The 24,038-nt window shown below is 43.0% G+C and overlaps 1 protein-coding gene across 1 annotated transcript; it reads left to right on the forward strand.

Annotated features, from left to right (window-relative positions):
- Positions 1-18,432: 18,432 nt before the first annotated feature.
- On the forward strand, positions 18,433-23,288 carry notum1a (notum, palmitoleoyl-protein carboxylesterase a). Its single transcript, XM_068750147.1, has 11 exons — positions 18,433-18,761; positions 21,039-21,091; positions 21,202-21,297; positions 21,629-21,689; positions 21,775-21,833; positions 21,938-22,040; positions 22,131-22,322; positions 22,410-22,507; positions 22,616-22,763; positions 22,856-22,903; positions 22,985-23,288. Exons 1-11 carry the CDS (start codon positions 18,433-18,435, stop codon positions 23,286-23,288), a joined length of 1,491 nt encoding a protein of 496 aa, XP_068606248.1.
- The last annotated feature ends 750 nt before the right edge of the window (positions 23,289-24,038 follow it).

Genomic DNA, 24,038 nt, shown 5'->3' on the forward strand with positions numbered 1-24,038 from the left:
TGCCTGCCAAGCGAACTAGGCCTCCCATGCTGGCACCTCAGTGTGTGTGTGTGTGGCTGTGCTGGTTTGCTTCTATGATCAGAGCTAGGAGGACAACAAACCATGGCTGAACAACAGAATGAAGGGCATCGCTATCAGGACAAAAGCACAAAGCATCTAAGTAAGCACACAGGTGGAGCTGAGCCAGGTGCATGCACAGTACTATCATACAGAATAATCCTGATCATTACTTGGACAGCGAACAGACCGTTATAATATTTTTTAACAGAACTGTGGGGAAAAAAAGCAAAGAGGCTGCTTTATGTTTAGCATTTGGAAAAACATATCAAAAGACTGTCAAAAATAAATACATTTATATATAGGTGGCAGGAAGAAGCGATGAAGGGTCTTTTTTGAAAGACTATTAAAATATTTGAAACCACCACAACACAATGAAAGACAAACATAAAAGTCAATAGACTGTTGTTTGATCTTCTTAAGTTGTTCGACTCTCTTTCACGCAACTCTGGCCTGTTTGCACTCTGGTCCTCATTATCCTCCTCTGCCCTTGAAATCATTTAGAATCTATAAGGGTCTGCGGTGAGAATGGAGATTTTCTGCCATATAGCCAAATAGCATTGCAGTAGTTACTCTGACGCACAATATTTATCACTCGTATCATCTCCAATTAAATCCCATATACGGTATCTTATTTGAGATCTTGCATTGGTTTGAATGAAATATTTGAAATATTTAACAGATGTTATGTCATCAACTCCTCCTCCGGAGGTTTATGGAGGACTTTGAAATAGTCAGGGTGCTCTGCCACTGGTGCTTTTCACTGAAGGAAGAATTTACATCTTATTTATTGTGTATTTCAGGAAAAATTTCTACAAATAAAATGTAATAATCTTCTCAGCTCTGAATATATGGTGGTCAAACATAAAGAACAGATAGAGCAAAGTCCTTTGGCACCGATCCTGGATGCCTCCATTACCGACTAGCAGGACATAATGAGCTAGAAAATCACTCAGAAAGCGCAGACCTCCGCCAAGCAGCTCATTCGCCTCCTAACTGGATTTACATGGTGATCTGGATCAACATCAGAAGGTTCTAAATTGTTTTCTTCATACGCCAACCATGAAAAGTAAAAGGGAATCAGACTTTTATGTGTATTTTTAACTGATTTTTGAATCCGTAAATTGAGTTTTCAATGTTAAAATTAAATATTTAAAAGATGTCTTATTATAACTGGTAATCTTACTCTGTACATCGATTTCTCATCTTGTTTGTTTTTCTTTCTTGTGTGTGTGTATAGAGCCTCAAAGAGACGAAGTCACTTGTGCCCATGGCGTCTGCTGGAGCTCGTGACAGTGCCTGTTTAACTCTGCTACCAGAGCGCCGTTCCACAAGGCCCCATCACGCAACCCACAGATGTCCCACAAGACAGTCAGGCTTGCTCTGCAACCAAGAAGTAGTAACAATCCCCATACCCCGCCGGCCCCCCGAGCCCACACACACACACTGACATACAGCGTTGGGTTGACTGAGCTGAATCCTCCCCATGACTTTAAATGTGGCTCCAACCGTGGTCAAAAATATGACTCTAATAGAATCTTTATTCAGATATGGGTTTTGTGTGTGCTGGTTTTTAGATATCTGTAAGTGGTATTTCCCAGAAAGTATTTCAAAACGTGACTGTAAATCTGGAATTTTGTAATTGGCCTTGAAAGACGGAGAAAATAATTTACAATCCTGTTGAAAGCTGAAGTTTTGAAATAGTAATTTCGGTTAGACGACATGTATAAAAAGATGCCTTTGATCATCGTCCCATCCAGCTACGTTCTTTGCCCCATACGGGTTCAAGTCAAGGTGGCAGCAGGCTAAAGAAAGGTATTCCAGATTTACCCCGGCAACATTTTCCAGCTCATTCTAGGGCATCACACGATGTTCCCATTTCTAGCAAGTGTTGGGTCTACCCCAGCAGTGGAAAATAAAATTGTACAAATACTTCATAACTGTACTTAACGTTTTTAATGAAATTCTGTAATTTATTTTTCTGACAACATTTAATTTTTTAAATCTTGCATTTTAACAAAAATATATATACTTGTTTTTATCACTGCTTTTATATAGATTATTTTAACATTGTTGCATGATTTCCCGACAGGAGTTCAACCTAAATTGATGGGACAATAACACAGAAAAGATGTGGGTTTCATATAAGCCGGTCATAAAACATGTGAGAAGATGAAAAAGACAAGAAACACACAAGAAACCCACAAGACAGCAGTGTGTTTGTTTGTTTGAGCCCCGCTTTGTCCAGCCTGATGGTTAAAGTCCCCACCACTAAACGATCACTCACGGTCTCACCTCCAATCCCGAGCAAGGACACCCACACACACACGCACACACACACACACACCCACACACACAAACAAACACAAGCACACACACAACTATGGACTGTTTAATTTGCCTTTCCACAAAGTCGGTTATGTTATTGGCTCGGCTTGCTTGTCTGTTCTGTTTGTTAATAGGACTGAACTAAAGAATTACGGTGGCCGGGACGTGCATCTTTATTGAACATTGAGGCGATTACCGGCGATTACCGGTTTCACAAATTTCCTGAGCTACAAAGCAATTCGTGCACAAATATCTAATCCTTGAATTGAAACACAATACAGTCAAGCTATTTGGGCTGAAAAACAAAGCTGTGCCAATTACTTACTTCTTATTCCCTGTATCTCTGAGCTATACAGGATAAAAGCTCCAATGAAGGGATTTTGCTTGTGAATAATCTTCCTTTTTTTTCTTTGATAAAGGACATTTGTCACAAATAGGTTAGGGAGCCTGCCCCAGCTACCATTGGGTGTGAGGTGGCACGCACCCTGGACAAGTCACCAGTTCATCATAGGGCAGACATAAAAAGAACACAAACATCCATCTTCTTGCAGATGCGACGATCGCAATTGTCTCCACAACCATTTTCATTGAAATTCAAAGCTCCATGGAATTCTTAATCATGAATTATTTTTTTCTTAAAGTTAAAATCATACTTCCTCATTCCTAAAAATTCCTAAAAATTCAATAACACATTGCCGAAGCCAACTATGGAATGCACACTTTTCGTGCTTCTACAAAGCGGTCATGTCCACAACATCATGCTCGGTTATGTTTAGTTTTTGTCTTGTGTCTATGTGTTTCTCCCACTTCCTGTTTTATTTTGGCACTCATCTATCCTCCCTCCTTTCAGACCCTGACTTCCTCCCTTTGCGTGATTGTCAATCCCGCCCCGATTGATTCCACCTGTGTTCCCCAACCTGGTGTATAAATTGTTTCTGTCTCCCTTTGCCCTGTGCCAGTTTGTCTTGAGTATTTTGACCGAGCGACTCAGCGCCAACCCAGCCCAGCCCAGCCCAGGCCATGCCATGTTAAGTGAGACAGAAATTCCGTTGTATGTCTGTCCAACGTTTTTGGGGTGTTCATGGACCATCCTTGTTAACTCTGATCGTATAGACAAAGGTAACTCCATTAGCAACCTTTGGCTGTGGCATAAAAAAAAAACTACTGGCTGCCAATTTAGCCTTGAGAGCTTCTAGAGCAGTGGCCGTAACATTTGAGTAACAATAGACAAATAAAAACACTTTTTTCAAGAGAAAACAGTGACTTGATTTGTTGGAGGTAGAGGTGAAATACATTTTGCCATCTTTACATCAACAGTTGCTTTCGAGCCCTGCCTGAGGCGGACTCGGGCTCTGACTTCAAAGCCTGCTAAGGAAATATATAAATACGAGACCATTAGCCTGCTTGTTTTCTTTAGTTAGCATTTCAAACACACCACGGAGTGTATCGTGTTTTCGGTGTCCTCTCTTTTACTTGAATGTTGATGCTGTTTTTCTGATGGCTCCTGGGGTAAACTGTAATGCCACAGCTGGAAGGTCATACGGGGCCCTTATAAAATGGTTGCACAAACACACTGGAGTCAGGCGCAGAACGCAGCCACCTTTGGCCTGCGCGGACGTCCCTGCCAGCTTCCCACTAGGATCTAATTTGCATTTGGCCCTCAGGGCAGTGGAACCTCAACCATAGGCTTCAATGTCAGCAATGGAACATACACAAGGACAGAGGTGAGAGAACTGTAAAATTACATGAAAAAGTACACATATACATATATGAAATATATCATTATATAGGACTTACCATTCCTATGTATGGTGGGGGTGGGGGGGAGTAGAGTGAAAGCCATTTCTATTTGACACACTAAGAAGTTTAGAAACAGAGCCACTTGACACAGTGAACTTGGGATTCAAGGGTGATGCTTTATGTAGACAGATTACCACTTCATTAAACAAACCAAGGCCTCAAAGAGTAACAGGCCCTTGGACACGCAAACCGCAGAGCGAGCGAGCAACCCGGGTCCTCTAGCCACATGAGACAGCAGCAGGCTGTCTGTCCCAGAGGTTATTACAACTCCAAACATTTATTGGAAGGAAATCAAAAAGTGTGTGTCTTTTTTGTCTTTCATTCTTACTCCTGCCCACAAAATTACATTTGAGCAATAAAAATGTTTATGTGTTAGGCGTATAAATGCTTGGGAATAGCACTTTGCAGCTATTTTTGAACCTACTCAGAGCTGAAATAACACCATAAAAAAAGACACGTGAATCAGTAAAAATAATGCTCAGAAGGAAAATAAAGCCGTCCTCTGTTTCAAGTAGCTATTACAAAAAAACGCACAAACAGTTGTCAGGAGAACAATTCCAAGTTAGTCTGGGTGGCGCGAGTGGGACTGGAATAGTCTGCGTATGGATTTGTAAAGCACTGAGCTTCAGCAGACTTCAGCAGCATGAAGGCATGCCTGACAAAATCCAGTGAGGGAAGATGCGACATTATGGTTTGGACAGCTGACTCGACGTATCATCACGTATTCATCGGTAAAGGCAGCAGCTGCTTTAAGTCTAAGCCGGAGAGAGTTGTGGGAAAAACAACATTTTGGGTTGTAAATGTTTTACCAGGTAAGTTAATTGAGAACTAATTCTCATTTAAAATAAAGACATGCATGATTTTGGAGGCGGGAGGAAGCCGGAGAACCCAAAACCCACGCAGACACCATGCAAACTACTTACTGGAAGGCCCCAATTTGGATTTTAACCTGTGACCTTCTTGCTGTGAGGCAACAGTGCTATGACTGTGACACCGTGCTGCTCTAAATATGCATTAGCTAAAGCTATGCTAAGCTAAGATACCCAACCAATGACAGATTTCCTAAAATGTCAAAAATGCATTGAGGCCAAGGTTGAAATACACTCTAGAAATTCAAATCTTTTGGAAATGTTTGCTCTGAAGCAGTTTTTATTTCGGTCCAAGCAGTTTGGACACTAATGACAGATTTCATGAGATTCAATCACAGACAACCCCCCCCCCCCCAAAAAAAAACAGATCAGCAGTGACATAGTGACAAGACTGCGGAGGAAAAACAGACCCATTCTCACATCAAAGGGCCAAGTGGATGCTTTTAAAAATCACACCGGCAATAAACTACAACAGAAGTTCATCACTTTTCCACAACATGAAAGGGATTTTCAAAGTTACATCCCCTCAAGTAGTTCTGTCTGCCCCGACTCTACCCCTAAACAAAGTTCCTATCAGAGGAGGGCTGGAGCACGGTGCTGAGGCTGTTTAGATGGGAGCCATTACCATGGGAGCGGTCAAATTATTTACATTTCAAAGACAGAGGATAATACACTGATATTTGATGCAAGGAAAGAACAGAGCACTGGACAATATCACTTTTTTCTTCTCTTTGAACAAAGGCCTTTTGTATTTTTTAATCTTCACTTTTTGTACACCAAGAGTTAAATGCGATACATTCATCAAAGTACTCATACACACAATGACAATAGGAAGAACAGTACCAATCAGACAAAAAAGACAGGAAGACCTGAAATACTGGCCAAGCTTCTATTAAACACCAAGCAGGTCGAGGAGGTGTCAGTCGATAGCTGTGACATAAGGTGGATCAGAATCCTGAGCAGTTGCAGCTCCCTCCTGAGGTGGCTGTTGGAAACAACAGAGACTGTGATTCATCTTAAAATGTCTATTAATTTCAAGATTCAGGCTCAGCTGTTGATGAGGAAGTTAAAGACAAACGTGTTCAGACACTATTCTGTCTGTTGTAGAACTGTGTGAGTGTGTGTGTTTATGGATTAAAGAGTTAACGTTCTTTAATCCTGATCAGCCATTATATTGTAAATAAGAAGTGCTGTTATTTTGTACAAATTTTAGTTTACTTTTTGGATTTTTAATGTTGACATGCAAACTTATCACTGAACAATTTTGCATTTTCCAAATCTCATACTACCTGCTGCAAATCATTCCATTCCTTGATACAAAGTGAATCCTGCTCAGGGGGGGGGGGGTAAATGAGTAGCAATAATGCCAGAGACCAACAGTCTGAGCAACTGTCATTCTTTTTTTTGCATTCATTTTTACCCAAACGCATTCCACTGCTTCCTTTTGATTCCGTTTCTTCATATGTGGCACTCAAGAGAAATTAGAGGTAAAGATGACAAAGGCATTCTGCAAATTACAAGGCTTTATGTTTACTATTCTGAGCTTGCACACAACATTCTGTCCAGCAGCATGCTAGTTGCTTTTTGGCTTTTATTTTTCTTCAAAACAAAAAAGGAAAAAAAAAAAATACCACAGCCGACTGCAAATACAGAATGAAAAAAGAAGGGCCATAATTACAGTGGAGGATGAAGAGAGAGTGAGTCCCCATCAGGAACTCTCATCTACTCATCTTCATTTGTCCCTCACATGAGAAACGCTGGTCTTATTTCGTGCAAAATGTCAACATTCATTCCTGTAATGAGTGTATATGCCAGTGTCAGACACGCTGAAGACTTGAGTCCACTCACGCATGATGATAATAGCTTTACAACGCCAGTCTCAAGAGAGTGAATCAGCTAAGAGTGGGTTTGGATCAAGAGCCAAATGCAGCGTCAATATTGACAATTGCTTGCATTTTTATGCATGTGAGAATTAATATTATCCATGAATTTTTGTGATTTCTTTTTTTTTTTAAGTCTGCCATCTGGACACAGATGAAAATGGGCTGTCACATTTACTAAATACTTACTTCAAAGATAAAAGAACATCTGCAGACAAAGCGGCATCTGCAGGATTGAAAAAAATCCACTGCATCACAAAGCAGCCACCCATCATTGATGTGCGTGTTGAAATGATGAGCACAACATTCCCATTTTCTGCTCTTCTTTGGTTCCCGTTTTGTAAATTTATTTCAACAAGTAGCTCCCGCTAGGAAGGTAAGTATTCGGAGCTTTTTTTTGTCTCTATTTGTTCAACAATGTTTCACTTTAGATGCTATTGAGCTTGGACTGGCTTGCAGCCTTTGCTCAGACAAAACTCAAGTACAATCAGATGACGCTGACTTATGTGCAAGTTCAGATGAGAAAAGATTAAGCTATTAAGTGTGGCTTAATGGGCAAATTGGAAATGCAAAAAAGTTTATTCATTAAGGGACATTAATATTATGGGGAAATGTTACGGGGCACACTGTGGAATTATGACACTAAACAAAATGATATTCCACATTTCCATCCTTCAGCCCCTTTGTCAGCCCACTACTGTGTCTCATCTTTTTAGAGAGGCATTTTGTGTGTGTAGTTTACATGTTTAAATGCTGATCATGCATCTTCCCTCTTTTACATGCAGAATGGCAGCTTGTGATATGTAAGCATGCACGAGAGCACTCTTTATGCCGCAGTTGATTTATTTGGTCCGAAGAAAGAAAAGAAATGCATAGAGAATGGTCTTTGTTGCTGCTGCTGTTGTCATTGTGTGGAAAGAGCTTTCGTGCTAAGCTAAAAGCATTATGTTTAATGGACAGAAATGTGAAAGTTATCCATTTTCCTGTTTGGTTTCTAACACATGCTTTCTTCAATCATCACTGGGAGGAAGACTTCAGATGCAGGTTTGATTAGCAGTGTCCTGAAACTCTTTTTCAGGGTTTGTGAGGTTTGAATATCATTATGTCACAGCCTTGATCCGGAAGTTGAACCCATTTCAGTGACCTCTGCCATATGGTGGCTTGTCCGTTTATGTGTGCGAGAGCAGACCCATGCACACACACACATGCTAAGATGCCTGACCGTCCATTGCATTTCCCCTCAGGCTAAACCTCCTGCTCTCAAGTGGATATCAAAGGACTGCATTTACAGTTATCTCTGCTTGGCTGCACCACGGAAGTAATCACTGCAGGTCAGGGGTCGGCGCTCTGGCCCAGGACAGAAACACAACTGACTGACATCGACTTCAAAGGGAAGTGATCCTCTGACAGACTGTTGTTTTAGCCGGGAACTCTGGATATCATAATCAGGAGGGTGGAAATGGACACTAAGGAGAGAAAGAAGGGAGACCTATGTCTCAGAGAAGTAGAAGAGAGAGAAAGATTACCTCTGAATAATTAGAGCCAACAAGATCAAAGAAGTTTGGTCTGCTTAACATCTCTAACGCAGCATCAACAACAACAACAACAACAACCCAAAAAAAGGCATAATTTTATTCCATCGTGTTGTTATTCCTCCGGTCTGGGAAACTTAAAACCATGTCAAACATAATGGAAAACATTTGCGGTCTTCTTGTTATTAACCAAGAACAGCTTTGAAGTCTTTATTTGTTTTAGAAGAAGAGAGGGAAGGGGCAATATAGCATGCAAGCGATCATTAGGGGTGAGCACTCGAAAAATAAGAGGAATGAATGATTTGAAGGCAAACCATGCTTGTCCATTCTACATAATCAATTACGCATCATTATCAGCCCTTTCAAGAGGGCTGAGCTCAAAGATCAGAGGAAGCGATCAAAGTGACAGCATTTTGTTTGGGGCCTAACCTCGGCTCCTGAATCCTGCTCTCCTGCTAGCGCACTGATGCTGCGGCGGAGCGCTGAAGAAACGATGCAGTGTTTTTGACCACATGTAAATAATGTTGTAAAAAAGATTAACTGATATCATGCTTTGCGCTATCTGTCATATTTATATGCAATCTGTGCTTTGTTATTCCTCGGCATTGCAAAAATGTAAATGCTAGAGGAATGTTGCAAATTGGAAATTCAAGAAATCTGGAAAACTGTCTTCAATAACAGTCTGTCAGGAGAACAAAAAAATAACTGCTCTGTTATTCCGGATTTTCCATTTAAATGTTGATTTTCCCCATGCAAGGAAAACTTGCAAATACTTTCAACCACTCTGGTAGCAATTTGGCTATTTTTACCATAACAATTAAAATTGCTATTAAGCAAATGAAGAAGGAAATTGACATTTTTCTGGCGACTCATCAACGATGTACCCCACCTCTCACCCATAGTCAGCTGGGACAGGCCCCAGCGCAGCCCTTGACCTGTATTTGATGAAGATGAAGAATGAATGAAAATTGTTATTTTCAAGTGACTCTACAATAATGAGATACACGGCTACAGGAAGACCGTTACTCTAAAGGTCTGTGAAGTTGGAAAATAAATTGGCTTTTGGGTGAGTTCATTTTGACTCATAGCTGCGTAAGAAGGTCCAAAGCAGCATTCCTTCTATCAAAGGCATGAACCACACAAACCATCTTTGAGTCAATGTGTTCAACGGGACACTTCAAATGCACAGCAACAGCATGAAAAGGAGCCTCTTCAGCTTGGTGGGTGTGAAAACAGGTGGGTGGGGGGGGGCGCAAGAGGGAGTCTTTCATGGACATCCTGTGAAGAGGGAAGGGCAACGGGTGGAGCAGCACCACACGGAGCATAAGACGTCAGCATTTCATGGTGGTCAGCCAGCGGGTGCAGGAGGTCAGAGAAACGGTGAACTACTCTGCACCAGGCCGCTCCATCCAGGTCTTATCACTGCATCCTTGTTGGCTTCCAGTTTCCTCGCAGATGGGGGGGGGGCGTCAACACATCGACTGATGCTTAGGTGGTCGCTGGTCTCCGGCTTCCTCATTACTAACTCACAGATTATTTTCTATTTAGTGGCCTTAGTTTACTCTGAGCTGGAATGGTGCATTATGGGACAGATCTATTTCCACCATTCTTTATAAAGCTTTAACAGGAACTCAAAATTCCTTTTGCGTTTTAATACCGTGTGTCTAAGGTCACGTTTAAAGCACTCAAGAGAGAAGATATTTGATATGAAGACCAATGACTGGTCTAGTTTTTCTGTAACAATTTATGCTAATATGCGTTCATTCACAAACTTTCTAACAACAACGTTTATGAAAAAATCAAGGCCATTTGAACGGCCTTTAAACTGACGTCACATGCGCCACACTCTCCAGGACAAAAGGGCAGAACGACAATATTATGGCGTCCGCTGAGTTCCTACCCCAAGATAAAACATTTCAGTGAGAGTGGGCTTAACCTACATCTACAACAGCTGGTGCCGGGGCGCCCTGTGGAGAACAGAAGGAACGTTTAAAGATCTTGACCTACTGGAACAATAAAACGCAATCATCAAACGCTCTCCTGAGACGGACTGCTGACCCACAGACCCGAGTGTCTGCTTGAGATGATTCATATTAAACTGTATGCATGTGTCTCTGCATATGTTTAATGTGTGCCATGGATGCAGGAAGGAGTGCATAAAAAAAGAACTGATGCTTTTTCATGCGCCTCATTGACAACACATTGAGGTTGCAATGTTATGATTCTATAACTTGTCCCGGCTGATAATGCAATGTTGATGTTGATGCAATGTATTATGACCACGTTGCATCATATCCATTGGTGCACCGAGTTAGCTGCAGCCTTAACCCACTTATACCGACCCAAAATTCGGCAGCACCCTGGAGGTAGACTGGCCCCTCTCCAGCCACCAGTTCACTCGCCATGTTTTTTTGTCTGGACCGGGACTTGACCTGGTGACCCTCCAGTTCCCAACCGACAGAGCCACTGCCACCCTGTTCAGGGCGACATTCCATTTCTCAAGGAATTTTAAATTATAATTTTTTTTATTACATTAGCATTAAACAATATAAGTTTTGTTCTTCAAACATGTAGCAAAACATTACCCTTCTTCACCAGTTCACCAAAATTGCCTCTTTAAGGCATCGCAAGTTAAAGAACAATCAAATTTCACTATTTCGTGGCAGAGACAAGGTACGTTCACACCAACGATCATTGACAGTTCATATTTTGTGAGTGGAGTCAATCTTCTCACCTTACGCTCAGCAAAAACGTAAATTAGCGTGGCCTTCTTTATTGGATATTAAGGTAATGGCAGAATTGATCACAGATTAATATTATGGTGGCATTGGCTAGATGACTAGAAACATCTCTTGACACGTGATGCTAGACAGAGACCTTGTAGTGACTGTACTGAGAAAAAGATCAGAGGGGTTGAAGGGTAAAGAGACTCCAAGGTCAAGGCGAGACCTCCCTCCCTTTGATGGCAAAGGGAGGGAGCGCTGCTATTTACCATCTCTGGAAATACACCAGGTGGCAGTTTTTAGTGCGATGTAAAATAGAAGCTCTGAACATTAAAGTAGATCAGAAACGGCGATGGTGGTGAACATCGCGATGCACATTTCTGATCTCTTGTTTTCCAAACTAATTTCTGTTCCCAAAACCCGAGCAAGTATGGATTGGAAACACGACAAAGGCTGTTGCAGGGTAGAGATGCCAACTGCTTCCTCTTGCTTATCATCTCGGCCCCTTGTCACAGTCCACATGTTAATCTTTACAAGGCATTCAAGGAATTGGCGTTGACAGCCTTGATTTGAGGTCAGGAAGGGGTCAGGGGTCAAGCACTTCCTGCTGACATGAAAGCACATCCAAAGCGCACCTTTCTCTTGGTATCTGTCATCCACCCCCCCGACCATCTGCACCTACATAATCTGAGGCTCATCGGGCCCAAACAAAAGCCATGTGTTAATTACCTTTGAAGGTGTAATGACTTCAGGGCCACAGCCGATCTTCATCTGGTTTCAAAGTGAGGGCTGGAGAGCAGGTTACGCTTCAGACACATCCTCTCCCCTATACCTGCCTGCCATGTACGCTTTCATTTCGAAGGGGATGGCCTTTCCTTTTGGTTTCCCCAAATCAAACCCCGTCCTGCATCAAACCCGGAGGAACGCCACCACTTCGCGCTCGCCATTGCAGGACTCTTAAATAAATAACGGAGAAAGTTCTGACACGTGGGAATTAGGCCGACACCTGTCCACCAGATGTGAACGCATTCATTTAGTTGGAATTTCATCTGATGTTTTGCCTGACTTGTATTTGTAGTCGTCATTTTATGGCTATTACTAAGACGGTAGCATTGGCTAAACTTTTCCTTTATTTAGAGGCTCCCTTTTTATTTGCAGACCTACGGCGACGAGAGGAATGCGGACTTGCTCATCGTTTACCTATATATAGTTCAAAATTATTGCCTTACTCACTCTGTTTTGGGGAGCATCCAGCACCCCCCCCCCCAATTCTGGTGAACAATTAACAGATCAGAACCAGATGGGCGTGGCAGGTGCTCACAACAATCTGTTCATTAGTCATCACAAAAAATGAGATTTTTTTATGCATTCTTGATGAGTAAAGCCTGAGTAACACTTTCTTCTTCCCACAAATGACCACCTTCCTGCCACAGGAGAAAGGGAAGCGGGTGCCGCATAGTCCCAAATGGATATCTTACCTTGTTCTGAATAAATGTTTCCACTGGCCGACCACGGGTCACCTCAAAAACTAAGAGGGGATCTTTGTGGGAAGACAACCCAGATTTCTATGGCTTAGAGGGGGGAGATTTGCAGGACACAGTACTGCACCTCGGTTAAACTGCCTTCGCAGTCCGTGTTTCTAATTAGATCACATGATTATAATTATACACAGTGCTGTTTGTAAGAGGATATGCGCTGTATGCGTCTGAATACATCAAAGAGCATTGCAGACTTAGAAGCCACATGAATTATGTACTGTCTATCCCACTTCAGCCTGTTGAAGATATGGAGTCATTCTCTACATCCTCTGCTCAGAATAAACAAACACTCTAATCCTTTGAAAAAAAAAAAAAATCTTTTTTAATATCTCTCATTTTCCAGTCGGAGATTGTCGGTGGCACCGCAGACACCTCTTGATCCTCGAGGCCTCTGCAGAAGGCTGTATGATGTGGGGAAGGAGCGCTGGTCCTGCGCTGGCCCAACAGGTAAAGGCGGATGGCGTTCCTGTGAGGCCAACGGCACGCAGGGAAGAGTGCCGCAAAGCTGCCAGCCAAGAGAAGCTGGTTATAAATATCCAGCTCGCACGCTTCCTCCGAAAGCAAACACTTCATGTTTGGCCTTGTAATTTATTTATCATTGCTCTCAACCACAAGGGAAAATAAAGGCAGGGGAAATTTTCAATTGAAAGATTGCACTGTGTTATAATTATTCTTATGAATGCGAATTCACGAACATAATTAGCATAATTAAGCACACTGTCTTCAAGAATCTTCACAGGAAGCAAACATAACTTGTTTTCATTCATTTGCAGAGCATCATTTGACAAGATCTAAAGTTAATTCCTCAAAACAGTAGATGTTAGTCTAATGTTAGCTTTGAATTCAGAACACTGAATGTATGCCACATGGGCTTTATGTGTGTGTGTGTGTGTCAGATGAGACTTCTATTTCAAGACTAAAGGGTGTAAAAGCAGGGATGATGATTTCAGATTCCTGGGAGAAAATTCCCAGGCCTGGAAGAGTCCATGGAAAGTAATCAAGTGATGTCATTGTGATGAAAGGCATCTTGTCAAACAGTTGGCAAGTATGGGTGCTCTTTGGCGAGGGCGACAAGCCCACTGTACACCAAAATATGACATCAAAGCAGGTACCAAGCCAGACCAAGAAGCTGGCACGGCTCATTGTCTTCTCTGATTACAGTAGCCTCATCTCCTTGCATGGAGGATAAAAGAAAAGGGTTGCTTGGCGTTTAAAGAGCGTCTGGGAAATAATGAGACAGACACTCCGTGCTGATGGAATCCCAGCGGTTTATCTCAGTTTGAGGGAACCAGTACCAAGAATTACGACAGAAAACCTGATTCACATTGCAGTGCGGCCACCTTCGCAGCGTCATACGTGTTATTCTTTATGACATCCAAGCAAAACAAAAATATGTAAAACAATTTTTAATAATAAGAGTAATCCTCCACTGTTCCTGTGTATCTTCTTTGAGGTCTCCTACCGCAAAAAACTGTTTCAAACGCAGCTCTCACGTAATTGAATAATGACCGTGTTTGACTGCAGGGTTGTGGATTTAAAAAATATATTTTCCCAAAAGAGACTAGACCCAGGTTAAAGGACAGAAAATGAATAATGTGTTGTGGCTCCACTGGCATAACCTGTAATAAAGGCTTTGCCCATGTCCTTTGGCAAATCTGTGGCATAAATAAACACTTCTGAGACAAAAGAGTCAGATTCTCCTTCTGTCTAGGTGGAAATGGGAATATGTCCGGGGGGGTGGGGGGTGGGGGGGGCTGGTAATAATAGCAGGTTTTCAAATGGTAATTGGTCTCCTCTGTCTACCTGGCAGTGGACATGACACAGGGTGATTCAAGCATTAGGTATGAATGGAAAACTCCTGGAAGGAAGGCTGTAAACTCCTGCACTGGTATCTCAAAGCCGGATCCACCTCCTGTACAGCAAAACATGCAGCCAGACACGGGGGGGGGGGGGGGGGGGGGGGGGTATGTACGTGCCTCCAGCCTGATGGCTGAGTCGTCGTGTTCCCAGGTATGAAAGGTGTGACTAAACTGTTTACGGGCATGAGCAGCTATTTTGTGAATATCATTCCGATGAACAGTTGACCTGCCAGTTGAACTTTCTGATTACCCTTTCGGTGCCAGAGAGACCCCTAATAAGAGTCGTCCTATCTTGAAAGAGTTCATTTTATCAAACAGGGCATCATCTGCAACTAATAGACTTGCCTCTTCTTACGAAATGAGAGCCTGCTCGACAGATGTCTCGTGCCTCTCGTTCTCTCCCACTCCCCATTTGCATCCACATCTTAGATGACACTTCTTGATTTGAGCCGAGATCAAGGTTGTTTACGGATTCTCTGGATAATATCGGGAACATGTGGGTCGAGGGACATGAAAGGAACTCGGCAAGTGTGTTAACACTTCAAACCTCTGTACATGTTTGTTTTGGGTTTAAACAATAGCTTCAACATGAAATTAAGGGGGGGGGGGGGGGGGGGCTGCTTCCGGAGGCTTCTCTCAAGGTGACACAGAACAGAAGCTAAAGCTTAAGGTGTTTTTTTTTTCCAGTCGTGGGTAGCCTGGGCTGTCAAAGCTTAAAACATTACAGTCAAATTAGATTCATGTACAATATTTCAACAGCAGAGAGAAATATTACCAAAATATACACAAAGCCTGAGCTTTCAACACCTTATCCATTCATTTGTATCACCTGAGTCCGTATTCCATGTAGTTCCACTTCCCCTTTCCGTCCTGGCTCTTTTTTGATAGCTTTGCACAATTAAAAACCTTGTGGATATAATACTAAATGTCTCAGGCTTTGTCATGACCTTCATGGGAGCTTAGCATTGCGATTGAGTCCCACAATATCAAGGCCCTTATGCTGGTGCTGTGAAGTTTGCACGCGCTGTGTCGGAGAGGGTGGCAAATAAAATAAAATAAAAAAACTTCTCTATGATATATAAAAGTTTTATAGATGGCGATCCCTCCTTTGTTCTTCCAATGAGGACCTCCACCTGTTTCTGATGATGTGAGCCAAAGCCTGTCCCTTTCATGAGGCTGATCCCTCCTGATCTCTTTGATGTAACCTGACCTAACAGTTCCAAATAGCAGGATTTGATGATCATGAATGGAACCCTTGACAACAGCATGTGCAAATCAAAACTAACAGGCACGGGGCGGGGGGAGATGGACGATGGGGATGCGTGAGCAGAGCTGGCATGCTGCGCAGACAGTGAGCGCTCACAAAGCTATGATGTGTCTAAATGCCATGAAGCAACGGTCACATGATCGGTGCTGCCAGCGCAGACTTAAGCAGTAAAACCTGTGGATCTGTGAGGGCACATGCAACTGATCGGAGATGAAAGACAGGCTTTAACTTTCACAGGAGGCCTGGAGTGGAGGTGGGGGGGGGGCTGCAGGGGCTACGGTGGGGCACTTATGAGGGACAGCCATCAGAACAGCTGGGTCATTTTCAAGTGACCTAAATCTAGGATTAATCCGTTTGGACTTGCACGGTTAAATTTGTGTCTATGCCGCACACAGACGACGGGAGGCAAAGGAAGAGGGAGAGAGAATTCCCAGTGAGAGCCAGAAAGGCTTAGTGACCGGAGTTCAAACAAGGTGTACAGTAGAGAACAAACCACCGTGCACCAACAGTAGCGAGGCACACCAGCACTCCCAGCTCTGTCTCATCCTGTTAGGTGAATTTTAACAGAACATTCCGATAACTTGATGTTTCGGCATCAGCAGCTCATGCATGGGTCAGAGGACGTCTTGAAGCATTGCTGAGGCATCTCTTCACAGCGGTGTGTGTGTGTCAGAGGCCGCCGTCCATCTGAGAGTGATTTAAGGGTTACATTTTTGGGGATGACGTGTGATAAAACAAGGCGGTGCGGGTCAATGTGGCGAGGCTTGGTCTGTGACGGAGCCTCTCCTCCTGGGCCCTACCACATGTTTCAATCTATATGAGCATTTGTTTGAAGTTCCCAATGAATACCATCAGCCCTGCTGGTGACTTCAAATCCATCTTACCTGGTTCAGATGAACATCCTTCAGCCAAACTGACTCACCACAGAGAAAAATATTGCTTTTTCTTTTTTACAGTTGTGTTCTGGGCACATGTCAGCCTCCTGTCGAAAACATCCAAATGTGTTCATTCTGGTTAGAATACAAATATGGTGAATTATTATTATAATGATTCTACATCACTGGGGGAAAACTGGGAAATCTTGAATTGATCATGTGTGCACTAATTTGACAAGTCACAGTGCCAATAAAGGTGAAAGGTGCCAAACTGATGACAGCTTCTTTCAATGTTCTCATAAAATCGATATATCTGAAATATAAAATTCCCATTAACTTGGCCTTGAGTCACAAGAGTGTGTTGCTTTCACTTAAACAATTAGCCTATTAAAAAGGTGAACATATAAAGGTGTCTATTTTTGTATTGCAAAAACTGACAGCTATTCTTGAATGTCCAACACCTGAGCGATGAATTCCAACGTGAATCTGTTTGACACAGCAAGAAGAGCTTCATCAAAGGCAAAACACCAGCGTGGAGCGTTAGCTTGACGATTAATCACTTTGCGTTTGCAGGCTACACTTAGACTTAAATGTGTCCTTAAATGAGAGGTTGTTTGAGGGAAGCCTATACCTCGACCGTAACAAAGCATGCCTGTGTTAAAAAGCTGCTTTCCCATCAGGATGCTCTGCTTGACTTGAAATATACAGTAGACCAAGAAAGAGACTGAGGAGGGAAGGAGGGAGGCGAGACTCGGGGGGGGGGGGGGGGGGGGGAGAAAGAGTGATGGTTACTTTGATCTCTGGAGGCCCTGTCTGGATTTTCTTTTCTTTTTTTTTAAGTGTCCAAGTCTGCTTTTTAAAACCTAAAGAAAACAGAAGGAACTCAACAGAATGGTGGGTGAATCTCAAAAAGAGCTATTCTTTTTTTTTTTTTTAGGTTTCATCATTTTATGTGGCATAAACATAAATTAACTCTTTTCTTCTGCTGCTTCGAATAATAGCAATTATTATTCAGATGATAATAATAATAATAATTTTCCCGTATCTACAGGCACATTCACTTTAGGTTCAAACTATTTCAAATATAATATTAGTTGTTTTTTTTCCTACTAGAGTTTCAGACAAGTGTAACAAGATGCGTATTCTCACTTCATAAATTTGTGGTGGAATGGGAAATGGGCATTTCAAGGCCAATAAAAGCCACCACATCAAATAAAACTCCGTGGATCAAAAGAACCAAGGAATGGACATTTCTCCCCCCCCCCCCCCCTCTATAAATTAAGGCGGGGAGTGGGAGGTGCGGTGTTTTTCTGCCACGCTTGATCATTGCCCCGAGTCCTGCCCCCGCGTACGCGATTGGCTGGACGGACACGCACGGGGGGAAAGTTTGAATAAAATACAAGCGCATGGCACGGATGTTGTCGTTCGAGCTTGTGCGCTTGGACCAGCAGCGCTTCAGTTGCGGCCTCTATTGATTATTGGTATACATTCATACAAATGCAAAGAATTCAGGCGGACGACTGTGATACACATTTAAGGGCCTTTAATATAGTTGGCGTCTGTGCGTTTCTGGGAGCGAGTGACAACTGAGGTTGGCGTTTCTTGCGTAATTGTAATTGTAATTCCTCCGCTCCGTCAGCCTTTTAGCGTTTCCCACGGCGAGGCGTCGCGTTCGGAGGAAAGGACATCTAACGAGCGGATAGCATGACAGCGATCAGAATGGTTCCATCACTGCTGCTGCTGGCGCTGATGCAGTCCGGCGCTCTTTGCGCGCGGAGGTACCGCGGCGGCCGCAACTCGCAGTCGCGACGCGCACCAAATCCTCCGGCGCACAGAGGGGAGCGGGGAGACACCACGGAGAGCTTCCCTCTGGATTTCACCGCAGTGGAGGAGAACATGGATAACTTCATGACGCAAGTGAAGAACCTCGCGCAGTCCCTCTACCCATGCTCAGCGCAGAAGCTCGATCACGACATGAAGCTGAACTTTTTGGAGAATTCATCCGCCACCTGCAACGACGGCAGTGCAGCGGGGTATGTATACCAACCGAGAACAGGCTGCACGTGTACAGTGCGATATGTTGGGATTCATGATCGGATCGCTGTACCAGGAGAGGAGTAGCGCATCCCGAAGCAGGCACGAACTGTGCGCGCTCAGCCCGGCCCGTCAACCTGCTGCCCTGCATGTGTAGCCCACGTGTGTAGCCAGAAGGCAGGTGGAGAGAGCGCGCAAAATACCATAGTTTCTGGTTTGGAGCAAATGCATTGCATCACATATTTCGATCCCATTAGACATGTTTAAAATGCAGGAAAAGTGATATTTCTAAAAGAGAAGCGCTGCGCCGGCGCGCAATGACGTTCTGGATCAGTTGGGCAGCTGCTTTGAGTCAACGAGGCGTGACATTTGCCACATGCGGGCTGCATTTCAAATTCTTTGTGTCAAATTAGAATGCAGATTTTTTTTTAATTTCGTGTTGGAAGTGTCGATGCCAGTTTTCAGCCCCCTTCCCATAGCCGGCAGGCGCACCACTGAATTTACACCGTTTATCATGCATATGATCTCTCCAGCAAAATAAGACTTACAATCACTCCTCGTGTAGTTTGTAGTTTGTTTCTGGCATGATTACCTGCGGTTCATTATCAGATAAACGACGGATCTCTATATTTGTTTGCAATGATCCAATGACGATCAGGAGAAATAAATTTAGGAGCGATCAAGTCTGTCAACATAAATATGATAATCTATTAAAATAATTTTAATATCTATCTCTTCTATTCTACAATGCGTAGACTATAGACTGTTGCCATTTAGAGTTATTTTGGCTGCAGAGGGGGTCAAATTGTGCGAACAGATTTGTGTAGAATAAGTTGCAGCAGGTGGGGATAAATCAAAAGAGGCAGCTGTGACTAGATGCCCTAAAAACGCATGGCTGGACCAGTGGGGTTGATGGTCGTCTATACCATTAGCAATATGTTTTCCTATACATGTCTCTTTATGGATTTTCTATCCCGTCTAATTCCTGTTAAACCCTAAAGTGCTGTCTGTTCGTGCCGTAAGGCTCTTAGCTGCTCAGAGACGCAGCATGATGGGGACATGTTGTTGGCAGATGGCCGTGTTCACTGCTGACAGAGACTGTTGTCGTTTGAGATGCTAATCCATGAGTTTCTAATTTTCCCAAAGAGGTGTTGCTACACTTCCAGATTAACAGAGATGCGATGTGCACGGTTCGTGCACCCGGCCCTGGCTGTGGCTCGCAGTAATGACACAAAGTCATGAACTGCAGCCAAAGTGTGATTCACTCACTGTCTATAGCAAACAGATCAGAGCTTCAGAAAAGTCTGCTTTCTTTAAACTCCCTGAAATACTTTTGGCAATCTGTTTTAGTTTTATAGTTAAGGGGATAGATAGTGATTGATTAATTGATTAATTGATCGCTTCATCACAGAAGCACATTTGGAGCACTTTGCTTCAGTAGCTTAAACATGGGAGACATTTCATTATTAGACTTATCTGTGATTTATTTTTTTCTTAATGCAATAGAAAATTACTTTCCTGTTGCGAAATAATATCAATGCATCTGACAAGAGGAGGAGAATCATGATAGCATTGCCCTCTTCTGGGCTGACATCATACAGCACACATCAAGAAAGCATTCACTTTTGTTTATTTCCTATAGTCCAGGCTGCATCAGGGGCTTTACCTTGGCTATAAGTGGGTTCTGTGTGTGCCACAGAAAGTCTTCTTTCTTCATAGCCCTGCCGTGTCATTCCTGTGCCTGATTTGACTGTGTTTGGTGAAGACACCGCTGAAGAACCATGACCTCAGACTCAAGAGACTATGACGCCACATTAAACTTAGACAAATACCCTCTACTGTCATTTACAGTGCAAAAACAGGATAGGGGACAAGATGTTTATCTCATTTACTCAACACACAACCTGATTGTTCTCTGCCACGCACTGACTGAATTTATCTTGCTGGAATTTCATTTTTTTTTGCTGTTTTCTGTTACCTTTTAGAGATCAGTTATCAACAAAGAAACAGGTCGCTCCTTGTTCAAATGAAAGTGATGGTGCCATATGAGTTCATATTTCACGCTTGGATGCCATCATGTAATGATGGAAGTATTTACCTCATCCTCCTGAAGAACATCATATCAAAACTGTGGAGTGTCGTTGAATGTTTTGTGTTGTTGTTCAGGTATAAAATAAGCCCCGAAGGATTTAGAATCACATTCTTCTATCCTATAGTAGTTTCTTTGTTTTATCTGCATGCAAGTTGTTTAATTTATATTCATTGGTCTCTTGTAGGTACTATCTGAAAGAATCTCGAGGCAGCAGACGGTGGTTGATATTCTTAGAAGGTCAGTATTAACGCCTGATTTAGCTCTTTGTTTTTTTCTCCACTTTCTTACACAAATTAAAAATCATAGATAACTTCAATTTGTGTTAATGCCATCAATCTATGTTCCAGGTGGCTGGTACTGCTTCAACAAAGAGAACTGTGACAGTCGCTATGAGACCATGAGGAGACTGATGAGCTCATCCAAATGGCCCAAAACTAAAACAGGTCTGCGCTTCTTTATAATTGAAAAATAAGACTACTCCATTTGTAGTTTAAAAAACAACAACAACAGCATCCAAAGTGAATCCAATGCAATGTATCCATAACTAAGAGAATCTGATGTATATCTGTGCTGTTATTGCAATCCAATAACTTGCTGTAATGTAGCTGCAGTGTAGGGTTACCTGGCGCCCGCTGCTGTAGGAAGTGAGACGCCTCCCTCTCTCACTGCAGTGTAATAACTGTAATCCACATAGTAATGATAATGATGAGGAAGAGGAGGATGTGTCTGGGAGTGCCGGCTCGGCTAATGATACACGTTGCGCTGTTTCTGCAGGCACGGGGATCCTGTCTCCTCTGCCGGAGGAAAACCCTCACTGGTGGAATGCCAACATGGTGTAAGTGAAATAGTATTTTCACGTTAATCTGCACCTCAGTTTGTATTATACTTGCAACTTTAACTTTTGGCTGTTGGCTGTGCAGGTTCATTCCATACTGTTCGAGTGACGTGTGGAGCGGCGCTACAGCCAAAACAGAGCAGAGTAAGACACAAGTGAATCATCATAACGTAAAAAAAGAAAAAACTGCAGCCACCTTTTAGGTAATGTGTTATTCTACAGTTCTGTTGTTCTTGCATTGTGCGTAGGTGGGTATGCCTTCATGGGCTCATTGATTATTAAAGAGGTGGTGAAGGACCTGCTGAACAAAGGTCTGACCAATGCCAAAGTTCTTCTGCTTGCAGGAAGCAGGTATGCTCACAGTTGAGTTTTCAAATTAAATATCAACATTTCACTTTCCTGCACGTACATTGAGCAAATGTCATGCTTCTGGATATACAGCGCGGGTGGTACTGGGGTCCTCCTGAACGTGGACCATGTGGCAGAGCTGCTGGCAGGACTGGGACACACTGGGATTCAAGTGCGTGGCTTGTCTGATTCCGGCTGGTTCCTGGACAACAAGCAGTACCACTGCACAGACTGCGTAGACACTGTTAGCTGTGCCCCTACTGAGACCATTAAACGGGGCATTAAGTATGGGAGTCAATGAATTTTATAAGATATTTTTGGAGAGGGACCTCAGAGGTGCTAAAAATCAGTCCTTCTCAACTGCCCCATTAGGTACTGGGGAGGAGTCGTGCCGGAGAGGTGCAGGCAAACCCATGAAGGAGAGGAGTGGAACTGTTTCTTTGGATATAGAGTCTTCCCCTCAATAAAAAGTGAGTCTGAGATCTCGTAATCTTCTATGTAAAATGTGCACTCTTAATACATACAGTGTCAAAACATGTGTGTGATGCTCTAATCTCCAATCCGTTCTTCCTATGCAGGTCCTGTGTTTGTGGTCCAGTGGCTTTTTGATGAGGCCCAGTTGACAGTGGACAACATCCAGCTTACAGGCCAGCCTGTGCAAGAGGGCCAGTGGCGTTACATCCAAAACCTGGGCATTGAACTGAGGAACACACTCAAAGATGTTCCGTAAGGCCAAATCTCTGTTTTACAGACCGGCAATTGAAGCAGGATTGTATTGTGAACTCAGCTTGATTTTGATTTTATGTCTTTTTTTTTAGAGCCATGTTTGCTCCAGCGTGCCTATCCCACGAAATTATAACCAGAACGTGAGTATATTATGCAGTTTGTCATTAAAGTCTTGTCTGCCTAGTTGTGAGTTGACAGCGCCCTCGTGTGTTGTGTTGTAGTTACTGGACCGACGTGCAGGTTAAAGGGACTTCCTTGCCCCGAGCGCTGCACTGCTGGGACAGAAGTCTCCATGACAACAGAAACAACAAGGCTCCACCCAAAGGCTGCCCTGTGCATCTGATTGACAGCTGCCCCTGGCCACACTGCAATCCCACCTGCCCCACCGTCCGAGACCAATTCACAGGGCAAGAGATGAACGTCATTCAGTTCCTCATGCACATGGGATTTGACGTGCAGAAGATGGCACAGCAGCAGGGCATGGATCCCGGCAAACTACTGGGCATGCTCAGCAGCGGTAGCTAAAGTGAGACAGTCCATGCACACACAGTCTCCAAGCTAAGCCTGAGCAGGGCTGGCTGGTCGCCCTGGCCAGTGTCCAATGCCTGATACCTCCAAAGTACCTATTCACCTTCACAACCCATTCTACCTGTTTCTGATTTCCCACCATCCCTTTCCTTACAACAGTGGTGACAGGTAGCGGTGCAAAAGATCCCCACAATAAGCCACCTCTCTTTGCTACTACATTTAAATTATCCTTTGTTCCGTAATAGAAAAAAAAAATAATAATAATGAATGTAATCCAATTTTAAGGATGATCATTGATGTTTTGTTGTATGATTTTCATATAGATTTTATTAAGTCATGACAAGGATGTTATAGTTCTCACTGCAGACTATATACATTTGTTCAAACAACAAAAGCTGACATTTTTATAGCGAGGAAAGCACTGGATCAGTAAAGAAATTTTATATTTATCTCTAAAGCAATTGTAATTAGTGACACCAGTACACCTCGAATCAAGCCGTGGTATGACACCAGATTAGATCAATGCACTCAGGCCACTGAAACGAAAGCTTCCATCATAAATATTAGATGTCATTAAATAGTCAAAAAGAGCAAAATATGTCTATTTTAATTACTGGCTGTTATCGTTGTGGGTTCATATAAAATCCCATAACAATAATTCCAGCCTGACATTCGTGAGATTTTGTATATTTTCAGTTTTGACATCTTACCTGCTGCCTGAACCGAACTGTGGTGTTTATGTGATCC

This window comes from Brachionichthys hirsutus, chromosome 16 (genome assembly GCF_040956055.1).
Source record: "Brachionichthys hirsutus isolate HB-005 chromosome 16, CSIRO-AGI_Bhir_v1, whole genome shotgun sequence".
NCBI lineage: Eukaryota > Metazoa > Chordata > Actinopteri > Lophiiformes > Brachionichthyidae > Brachionichthys > Brachionichthys hirsutus.